The sequence below is a fragment of the Anopheles gambiae genome, chromosome X (assembly GCF_943734735.2).
Source record: "Anopheles gambiae chromosome X, idAnoGambNW_F1_1, whole genome shotgun sequence".
NCBI lineage: Eukaryota > Metazoa > Arthropoda > Insecta > Diptera > Culicidae > Anopheles > Anopheles gambiae.
In genome coordinates this window covers 26,185,524-26,196,992 of record NC_064600.1, presented here as the reverse complement: position 1 = coordinate 26,196,992, position 11,469 = coordinate 26,185,524, and the positions used below count along the sequence as shown (strand labels likewise).

Genomic DNA, 11,469 nt, shown 5'->3' with positions numbered 1-11,469 from the left:
TGTTCTACTAGACTCATTTTCCATTGGAACTGGAGAATCCCTATTAGAAGAGTGCACGTTTCTCGTGTTACGGTTCATAAAACTCGACGTCGAAGCTTGATTTGTCATCCTTGGTCTATTTGCGTTGCCATCAAATCGCTTCTGCAAACCTTCATTGTGTGAAGCGTAATGCTTTGTTTCGGTCACTTTTCTAACATTTGAATTTTGTGCTGTGGACTCATTGGATTTCAGCTTGCATAAAAACGCATATGCTCCTTCCAAATCCTCAGGTCGTGCTGCTTGTACATAACCAAAATATGGTTCCTGTAATCCTGCAATAAATGCAGCTAGGCTTTTTTCGTCAATGAAGTGGTTTATAGCTGACCAGCTCTCATTATATTTTTCGTTTTGCCTTGCTATTTGCTTAATTGTTTGTAATAATTCCTTTGTCTGCATGTAATAGCCTTTTAAATTGGTACTATTGTTCATTTTATTATGCCATAATTGGCACATGTGCGTTGATAGATCATATCTATCGCTGAAAGTTTTTGTCAAAATCTCTTTGATATCCTGAAAATCGGTAGGGTTACCTTCTAAGCACAATGCATCTTTTGCACGCCCCTGTATTTTATTGCTTATAGCATCCTCATACATTTGGTACACGGCATAATGCACGTTTCCCTTAAAAATGTTCAGTGCGTTCTCTGCTGTTTTAAACCATGCAAAAAGCTGTTTTTTGTTTCCATCGTACACAAGGACTGCCTTTATCGGGTCTGGGATTTTATAAAAGGCATCCAAATTAACGCTAAGGTTAGCGCCCTGCGCTACGCTACTCGCTACACTATTACTAGCATGCTGAGTATTCCCGCACGACAAAATCGAGCAGTTTTGTAGCTCGGATTTTCGATCGCTTTCCGCCTAAAGCGATCGAAAAAGCGAGCAGAAATGTCAGGGAAAACGCTTGGATTCCGATCGAAGAAATATTTCAATCCTAAAATTTCAGTGCAGAAAATTTCGAAATATTCCATTTATAAATTTGCAACAATTTTGAATGCGAAATATTTCACAGCCATGGGTTGTGAAATATGTATGCAGTTTGAGTTGGAAAAGTTTTCGATCGCTTTGCGCAGCGGGTTACTCTCAAGTGTGAGTATTTTTTGAGACTGTTGCTCGTGAAGCTGGCCCTACACGCTGCATTCATGTATGCGGCTACAAATGACAGCTACAAATTTCCATTGTTCTCGATCTGTCAGCTCGTCGCCGCTCGTAACCCGATGTATGCGGGTTACGAGCGGCGACAAGTGACGTATCTTCCACCTGCTATGTTTACATTACTGTTTCAAGTGTTGAAGGGAGGGATGATCATCGAATTCAATTTTTAAATTTGAGTAAAATAAAATTAAAAATTACGTGCTTATTTAAGCTACTGATAAAATAAATACAAATTATTAAAAATATATTTATGTAATGTTTTATTTGAGGGCAATAATAATATTGAGAATAAAATGAGGCTTAAATAAACGTATACGAAAACAAAAATGTTGGATACATTATGTGGGGATGTGTTGGTATTGTGTTTGGAGATTCCTTGGAAGTTTTCAGGCGGACATTTTCGATTAGCAGTCAACCACGCCAGCACTTAACAATGGAAGGAGCTAAAACCGCCCAAAAATCGAATAAAAATGTAAGTTACACCTTTTCTCATAGAATGACACACTAAATTATTGGTTGTTTTATTATTTTAGCCTATTCAAGATGAGGAAAAAGTCATCGAATTGATCAATTTGGTAAAAACTTATCCGTGCATCTGGTTAGATACTGATCGCCAGTATAAAAACAACGAAATAAGGCATCAAGCCTGGCAACAGATAGCATCCGTGCTGGAGGAGGATCCACAGTGCGTTCATGCTAAATGGAGGAATTTAATGAATTCCTACCGGCGGACTAAAAAGGAGATCGCTTTGAGTCAGACAACAGGTTCCGGTCAGTAAATTTTGCTATTTTATTACTTCATATTTGTTAAGATCGTTTCTATTGTATAAATATTCAGGTTCCAGCGAGCTATTGAAGGAGGTTTGGTATGCCTACGAGCATATGTCGTTTCTACATGAAACGACAGCTCCACGTCGTACAATCAATACTGTAAGTAGATAGTGTTTATGTATCGTTTTGTGGAGGAATGAATTAATATAGCGTTTCTGTTCTCATGTCAGGCAAATCTTGAAGGAACTTCTCGGGAACCTGTTGTTATCTCGATCGCTCCTGCAACCACCGCTTCATGCAGTTCAACTGCCTCAACAACAGCCACGACAACTGCCACAACATCCTCCACTGGCTCCTCTAGTGGCATGCTAGAGGGTCGCACAGCGTCCAAAGGACGCAAAAGAAAGTTTAGCGAAACGACTCGATCAAGTCAGATTAGCGAATGCTTGACAGCCATTCAAAGCATTGCTAATACTGCTACTGCTGCTGCACCTTGTTCAAGAGCCAGGGCTCTGGGCAACTTTGTAGAGGCACAAGTTGCCACCTTCGAAGACAAACACCCAGAGTTCTGTGCTAAACTTATCAGGTCCATAACGACGGTCATGAATGATCAAATTGATCAATTTTATGCGGACCAACATGCCTCCTCGATGCATGATCATGCATATCTGTAGGTTTAAAATTTAAGTGTTAACATAGTTTAAGTTTTTGTTGGAATTTAAGAATTTTATGAATAAGTGAATTATGTATTGTTATGTATTATATATTGTTAAGATAGTTTAAGTGTTTTTGGAATTAATGAATTTTATGAATTACTGAATTGAGCCTTGTAATTATTTTCCATGAACTGTGAAAATCCGAAATTTCTGTTTTTACTGTCCAGGAGTAACGGTCCAAAAAGGCCGTATTGCTTAAGATAATTCCTGTTTATAAAAAAAACTTATTCGTATCGTTCATAGTAATAATGACATTTATTTTGTATGTACGCCTTACATTTCTTGTTTGCATCGGTTTAGCATAACGATAGGAACTTTATTAGTTTCAGTTATTCTTTGTTGGTTTTTCAGATTGTATGCACACATTGAGCTAATTGCCATGTAAAGAATTCTACTATTCTTTAAAAAATAATATTAGTATATAGTTCACCACAGTTAGCTTTTGACTTGCGAGACTTGTCTCAAGTAAACGGTGCCTTTATTTATAAAGAATGCTACAAATCACAAATAAATGATTTTTATTTCCACGAAAGGAAAATATAAAACGTGTTAGGAAAAATAGGAAACATTCATAAAGATTTCGCAATGCACACAAAAATCAAATACAAATTTGCTTTCGCTTAATACCATAATTCTAATTAGTACGTGGTGGTTTATATGCTTCCGAAAATTACACAACTCTGCGCGGTTGCGGTAAATCAAATGGTAATGGATCATTAAACTTTAAATGTCGTGCTAAGTGTAATCGCATGTTTTGCAACACTCTAGACGGCCTCAACGGAACGTGTCGAAGAGGTAACATTGTAGTAGGGTCAACGTTAGACTCTTGAGAGGAAGAGGATCTAGATGCCGTATTTCTTGTGGGTGCAAGAAGAGTTGTATTATAATTCCAAAGCAAGTGCCGACGTCTAAAGTTGTGTAGATGAATTGTTGCCAGAACGATTTTTTCAGCTACTTGTGGTTCTAATTCCATTGGTTTTGCTAAAACTCGCCAGACTTTTACATCAATGCCAAAACCGTTTTCTACCGTTCGACGAGCTCGCGAATGCCTGTAGTTAAAGTGGCGTTCTATTGAGTTTGCGGTATGCATTCCAGCAAAAGGCCGGAGACAATATTCTTTCAATGCAAACGCTTGATCACCCAAAAAAAAATAGGGAACCTCGATCTCGTAAGGAATTTGTAAAATTTCAGGATCGGGTATATTTAGCTCCCGGCGCTCCAGTTTCTGGTATATAGCACTGTTTGCTAACACTCCACCATCAGAAATTCGACCCTGGCAACCGACGTCAGCAAATATAAAATTTGAATTAGCATCCACTATGCCTAGCAAAACAATGCTGAAAGTGCTTTTATAGTTGAAAAACTGGCTCCCGCTATTAGCTGGTTGTTTTAAGGTGACATGTTTTCCATCAATGGCACCAATTACATGAGGAAAATTCCATTTTTCCTCGAATCCTTTTGAAATCTTCAACCATTCTGTAGCAGTAGACGGCAACTGTAAAGAAAAGTTATTTGAAAAAAATATTATTAAACAACGTTTTGTTCTTCTTCTTCTATTTGGCGTAACGTCCTACGCGGACATGCCGGCCTATATACAGGCTTTCGGGACTTAATTCATTACCACGTAGTCGGTCAATCCTAGCTTCGGGGGGACGGTCCGTTCTAGGTTTGAACCCATGGCGGATATGTTATTGAGTCCTTCGAATTGACGACTGTACCAGGACCGCCCCGTTTTGTTATAATCATTACAATAACTCATACATATTCGCGGATATTATTGAATACGTTTGTAGCGGTGGCTTACGTCCCGACACTCATTTTCGTGACTTACTAGATAGTTGCTTTACCGCGACATTGGAAAAACGGGCACGAGAAATGTGTTGCCTTCCCTAGAATTTCTTGTGAGCACCGTACATTCCCGCTACGAACAGATTCAATGATACTAGCCATTATCACAGCCATCATAAACTATGTATTAAAACGATTAAATCTCTCTGTTTGTATGACAACCTAAAACATTAGTGTTAAGTTCCTTTCTTTCATTTGTTTCGTACACAAAGAGGTACACAATAAACAACACAATACACAATAAACAAAGAGGTACACAATGAACTTATACAATAAAACTTAGACGTTATTCTAACATTTAAAATACAAAAACAAAACATTCCCGCCGTTCCCTTCGCGTGTGATTTCTGATTTTGCCAGTTGTCAAATGCCGGCGTGTTCGGCTTACGCGTCAATGGTGAGTTACCAGTATCAAATCATCTCGTCCACGTTAGCCTACAACATTAATGCCCATAAAGGGATATGCGGTTATGTTAGCAATAATAGTAGAAACATCCAATCCAGACAGATAAAATTTTAAATGAAAGTTCCCCAGCACGTTGGAACGAACATTGGGAAAATTAACTGTGCTATAAGACAAAGTTCGTTCCTATTTTTATGGTTAGTTAGTAAAAAAAAGATTGTCCAGTGAACCTTACGTTTTACTGAGTTTTGTATATTTTGTAGGGTACAATCTCAATGTGCAATAGTTTTTATATTCAAAAACGTTTTGACATAGATTAATTTCCTTCAATGTAATTTTTATACTACGAATTTAGTCATTTCTAGCATAATCCTACGCCAAAAAAAAAAATTAAGCTTTTTGCGTGTTCACAAGGTTTTAATGTTGCAGCCATTTGTTTTACATCGAACATGGTCAGGGCTGTGTGGATTGATGGACAAACTATTCATAGACTTAACAATAGAAAAAGCACTATTCATTCTTTAAAAAATATATAATACAGGGTTTGTTGGTAACTACGGCAACGCAAACAACAAGCTGTTGTGTAAAACGCAACATGGTTGCGGCAAATAGTTTAGTGCTCTATAAAAATCTGACACAGCCCACGCGCAGACTATATAGATTTAAGTATTAACACTCGTTTACCCCATTCTTTTCGACACATGTAAGCTAAGCTAGTTTTTAACGTATAAGTGACAAGGGCCTGACGTATGCCTTCGGCTATCTTTAGAGCTGCCCTTAAACGAAGGGCTCTGTATCGTTATCTTCGTTTCTCTTCGTTAACTCACCGACCTAGACGGATGCAGCGCGTGCTCGTCCTAAGCACACTAAAAGTTAGCGTTGAATGATTTGCCAAAACGGCTTATAATGTGCCTGCCTTATAATATATATCTACATTTTACTTGGCCATGACATTCAAAATCGTCACCCCGAACTCAATCACACCAAACTTACAACACGCTCAGCTACCGCCACGTGCGCAGCCACACTGCAGTAACAGTCAGCAATGTCACAGTTGTCAGCAATAATCGACCGAACCAGCCAGCTGACGACTAGCCAAGTTGTCAGCAATTAGTTCAGATCTAGTTTAGGACTCCATGAGTAAGGAATACATTTTTTTTTGAAAAACTAGTTTTCTCGCTGGTGTCTATTATTTTGTTCTTTCAATTAAAAACTGACTGAACTGATACAAACTGACTGTCTTTTGTTTTGAATTACTGATGATGATTATGGATCGAAGTAAGTTAAAATAATAAATTCAGTAGGCGACAAATCATATATAAGCACATTTGGGATGTTGAAATAAGAAATTGCAATTATGTAGGTTTATTATATTGATACCAAGTAGACGTCCAGTTTACAAGCTGTAGAAAGAGGCAAACTTAAAGTAAACGCTAAATTACTGTGATATATCACTTTGTTTCAAAATGAACAGTCGCCTGTTCGTTGGCCTTAACAAGCATAGCAATCAGATTTATTTGATGTATTTGATAAATTGATCAGATATAATAAAAATGAATTAAAATAATGGGTGTTCTTGTGTGGCTTATTTAGAATTGGTTATTAATTTATGTAGCAAGCACTGACGCAATAAAAGGCCCATTTATTATTATTATTATTATTATTATTATTATTATTATTATTATTATTATTACCAAAAGAAATATTCTCAACCTGTGGTTACGTTAGTGACATGACCTGAATAGTTGTTTATTGCAACAAGTTCATTTGTTAAATAGTATAACAGCAGTTTTTAGGCAATATATTAGTTTTAGAAAAATAGACTATAATAACACGAGCACCAGAAAACGAAACCAAACTTAAAATTACTATATATACAAACAGCTTAGATAAAGTGGTCATCTTATAAGTAAGAAGAGAGTATTAGTATGGAATTGTTACCATATTAAATCAGTGAAATAATACCTTAACGTATTCCTTCAATTCATTTATTATGTATGTACAAACATCACGCACAATACGGGATACGGAACTGCTAGAAACCTAAAACAAATGGTAATATTATTATCATTTTATATCGTTCAAATATTGCATAAAACTTACCCTAAACAAAAAAGCAAGAGATTCATATGAGTCTCCCGAAGCTAAAAAGCGAAGCCCGATGCATAATCGTTGCTTCGGGCAGATCGAAGGTCGCATCGTTGTATCTTGTCGTTCAATTTTTGGACCAATCCGATTTAAAAGATAGTAAAATTCTTCGCGATTCACACGTAGAAAACTTTCTAGCCGGTTGTTTGGTCCTTCGCCATCTATCGCCCTAAACAGCCGGGTCCAAACGCTTTCCCTCTCCAGAAATAGATCGGTCATCCAGCAGCGCCGTGCATTTTCCTCTTGCTGCAGTTCTTCGTCTTCCTCTTCTATGAGTATCAACATGAGAGTAGCCACTTCAGCCGCTAAAGTTGGAAGAAGTTGATTTATTTCCATTTTTCCACTGTAAAAAAAAGAAACTTTGTGTATCACGGCAAAAACACAACCGGAGTGATCTCCGCATAATATAAACACAACCAACTATGTTTGACAACCACAATATGACAGCTGAACATACACGGATTGAAAAGGTCCCAAACGATAGCTACATCGTGTAGCTACATTTGACAAATAGAACAAAAGAAAATGTGTAGCTGTCATTTGTAGCCGCATACATGAATGCAGCGTGTAGGGCCAGCTTGAGAGACAGCGAGAGTCTGTACGAGATGCGTAAGCTGCTCAAGTTGCGCCTGTATTTGTTCCATGTTATCGGTTAAAGATAAGCGCTCGAGAGGAATATCAACGTTGGTGGGCACGTATGAGAGGCTGCCGGAATCGTTCGATATTGAATCTGTATCCGAACAGAAAGCCTCAATGGTTGAATTTCTCCACATAAAATGCTTCGGTTATAAACGTCTCTCTAAGAACACGGTTTTAATTTTTCAAATTTAAGAAATCGAATAGTTCTATTTTATAGTGACTATCCGAAACACAGTAGCAAAAGTTTTTCTGTCTCTGTCACTCAGACAAACATAAGAAATTAAAAACCAAAAGTTTGCTTACCTGTGTGTTGGTGTTGAAGAACACGTGAGGATCCTAACCTCAATCCGACGTTTGGTGATGAAAACGGGAGAAGAGGATGGTCCTGTCGATGAACAGAAAACGGCGTTGCCACAAATCGTCCGCACTTTTAAAATTGCACGGAGATGAATACGTAACCCTATCTTGTAGTAGCTACAAATCGTAAAAATAGCTGCATCCCACCTTTTCAAAGGAACATTTAGTACAGAGTCAGCTGCAGCGAATATCGTACAATCAGTGGCGGTGCGTTCTTTCATTAATGGGCTTGAGAATCCAACAACTAATTTTTTTTAAAGCACGTTACCTCCAAGCTTTAACGCAGGCCATTTCTGACGCATTAGAGTGCAGTGAACCGGAAACTGCACAAATGCCAATCAATTCTACTGCCTTGATGGGATCATACTATCCACGATTCAGCTATGGGAATTATTACCCATGTGAACGAAATATTCCTTTCATGCAACATTCTTTTGCAAATCGAGGATACTACAAACCACGTGGTATTTTTTTTTTCAAAACAAGCCGAGACAGATGAATTTTAGGCAAAATAATGATCAAAAATATAACTACAACAAATTCAATAGTTCTCGCGAATACGATCAACGGTACAATAATCATACAAATAACCAATTCCAGGAAGACACAGATTACAATAATAACCTTAGAAATAAAAGAAATAATGTAAACATGGCATTATCACAACATGATAGCGAAGATTTTTTTCGTTAATCTAAACACAAATAATAGCCGGCATCGCGAATAAATGAACTCTTTTTAATAGTCGTTTAAAGTTCATTTTGGTTTAACCGAGTTCATTGGTTTTGCATTCCTGTTAAAATAAACGATCGTCAAAACAGTTAACGACTGCTCGATATCGCATATAGGCAAACACGGGGAAAAAATTCGAGCAGTATAATTAAACGACTGTTAATTTGTATCGCATACGCTCGTGACAGTCGTTTGTTTAACGGCGGCATAGGACCAGTCGTTAAAATTAACAAATAAACTCAATGCGTTCGCGATGCCAAATTCAAGCAATTTTTAACGACTCTGGTTAATTTTTAACAACTGTTAATTTTAAACCAATTCTTTCGCGATGCCAGCTAATAATGTGAAAGCTAATTTCATTTGTTTTGGTAAACCCTTTAATCTTATTGTAGACAGTGGAGCATCCGTTTGCATTCTGAACCCTTTATATCTTCCGAGCAATATTTCTATTAACACTTCCGTATTAACACAATAAGAGGAATCAACGGCATTTTGAAGACAGCCGGATTTATTGATACATTTGTTAATAACTCACATCCTTATCAAATAAATCATCATTTTTTACATCAGATTCCACATTTTCCACCTGATGTCAAGGGACTGATTGGTACAAATTTTTTGAAACAGTTTGAAGCAGTATTAAATTTTAAAAATAATTTTTTAATATTGCAAAATAATTCAAGATATATTTTAACCCCAGATGTGCCTCCTAGAAGTGAAATTGTTACTTATATTGATACCATTGAAGACAATACTTGTGTTGTTTGGAATCAAGAAATTGTCCCAAAAGTTTTCTTATCAAATACTATTGCCCATCCTTGTAATGGAAACATTCCTATAAAAATAATCAACCTAAAAAATAAGCATGTGAAAATAAATAATCTTAATTCAACTATAAAACCAGCATCAGAATATTCTATAATTTCTATTAATACAGCTAAATACAACACTGATCACGCCAGACAAACTCTAAGCGAACTAAGCTTGAATCATTTGTCAAAAGAAGACAAACAATCAATTAAAACCATTTGTACCAGCTACCAGTAAACCATTAAAACCATTAAAGCTTTCACATCATTAGCTGGCATCGCGAAAGAATTGGTTTAAAATTAACAGTCGTTAAAAATTAACCAGAGTCGTTAAAAATTGCTTGAATTTGGCATCGCGAACGCATTGAGTTCATTTGTTAATTTTAACGACTGGTCCTATGCCGCCGTTAAACAAACGACTGTCACGAGCGTATGCGATACAAATTAACAGTCGTTTAATTATACTGCTCGAATTTTTTCCCCGTGTTTGCCTATATGCGATATCGAGCAGTCGTTAACTGTTTTGACGATCGTTTATTTTAACAGGAATGCAAAACCAATGAACTCGGTTAAACCAAAATGAACTTTAAACGACTATTAAAAAGAGTTCATTTATTCGCGATGCCGGCTATTATTTGTGTTTAGATTAACGAAAAAAATCTTCGTTATCATGTTGTGATAATGCCATGTTTACATTATTTCTTTTATTTCTAAGGTTATTATTGTAATCTGTGTCTTCCTGGAATTGGTTATTTATATGATTGTTACGAACAGAGTTGAGCGGCACTGACAGTGTAGGATGGCTAGAGCTATGCCATAGGATTGAGAGATCGGAAGCGTGAAATATTAGCGAAGGATAATCGGCCAAAACGATAGAAAAAGGTTTGATGGAAACGGAATGGCGGTAAACGGAAAAATTATAAATAGGAGCGAATGCTATACGAACGTTCTTTTTCGGATCGAATCTGGGTAAATAGATTTTAATTTTGGCGCTCGCCTCAAGCTGCCTAAAATAAGTCTATGGCTTGCAGAAGTTTGAACAACATCCGAAAGCAGTTATAACAATGATTATTGTACCGTTGATCGTATTCGCGAGAACTATTGAATTTGTTGTAGTTATATTTTTGATCATTATTTTGCCCAAAATTCATCTGTCTCGGCTTGTTTTGAAAAAAAAAAATACCACGTGGTTTGTAGTATCCTCGATTTGCAAAAGAATGTTGCATGAAAGGAATATTTCGTTCACATGGGTAATAATTCCCATAGCTGAACCGTGGATAGTATGATCCCATCAAGGCAGTAGAATTGATTGGCATTTGTGCAGTTTCCGGTTCACTGCACTCTAATGCGTCAGAAATGGCCTGCGTTAACGCTTGGAGGTTACGTGCTTTAAAAAAAATTAGTTGTTGGATTCTCAAGCCCATTAATGAAAGAACGCACCGCCACTGATTGTACGATATTCGCTGCAGCTGACTCTGTACTAAATGTTCCTTTGAAAAGGTGGGATGCAGCTATTTTTACGGCTAAATTTTCTATACCAAAACCTGTAACCTGCAAACCAACGTCTGTAACAAATTTCGCTTCTTGCTTAGTTGATTGCATTTTATTTTCTACAGCGGATGGTGAAACTTTTATACTAAACCGCAATTTAAGTTTACAAAAAACTTATTCTAAGGTAATTGCACCATCTATTGCACCATGTGCAGCACCGGTCAGTGTGAATTTCACAAAACAAATTAATTCACTCTCACTCACGTTTTCAGAGTATTCCTTTAACAGCTCAATGCTCTCAATATAACTTGGCAGATCAGTAGCCAAGGCCGAAAAAAGGTTCAACGAATTTTAAAGCAAGGTT

At 36.9% G+C, this 11,469-nt stretch overlaps 1 protein-coding gene and 1 long non-coding RNA gene across 2 annotated transcripts; one reads left to right on the top strand and one right to left on the bottom strand.

The window, feature by feature from the left end:
- The first annotated feature begins 1,157 nt into the window (after positions 1 to 1,157).
- On the top strand, positions 1,158 to 2,782 carry LOC133392732 (uncharacterized). Its single transcript, XM_061653611.1, has 4 exons — positions 1,158 to 1,663; positions 1,725 to 1,962; positions 2,030 to 2,121; positions 2,193 to 2,782. Exons 1-4 carry the CDS (start codon positions 1,532 to 1,534, stop codon positions 2,634 to 2,636), a joined length of 906 nt encoding a protein of 301 aa, XP_061509595.1. The 5' UTR covers positions 1,158 to 1,531; the 3' UTR covers positions 2,637 to 2,782.
- A 3,866-nt stretch (positions 2,783 to 6,648) lies between these two features.
- On the bottom strand, positions 6,649 to 7,654 carry LOC1268568 (uncharacterized). Its single transcript, XR_009765780.1, has 2 exons — positions 7,033 to 7,654; positions 6,649 to 6,972 (listed from the first exon to the last, which is right to left on the bottom strand). It is a non-coding gene; the product is annotated as an uncharacterized LOC1268568 (long non-coding RNA).
- Positions 7,655 to 11,469: the final 3,815 nt, after the last annotated feature.

Bases quoted from the DNA above. Each gene is read 5' to 3' on its own strand.
- LOC133392732 (XM_061653611.1), top strand. From the start codon at position 1,532: ATGTGGGGATGTGTTGGTATTGTGTTTGGAGATTCCTTGGAAGTTTTC. The intron at 1,664-1,724 runs GTAAGTTACACC...TTATTATTTTAG, and splicing joins CCCAAAAATCGAATAAAAAT to CCTATTCAAGATGAGGAAAA. The intron at 1,963-2,029 runs GTCAGTAAATTT...ATAAATATTCAG, and splicing joins GAGTCAGACAACAGGTTCCG to GTTCCAGCGAGCTATTGAAG.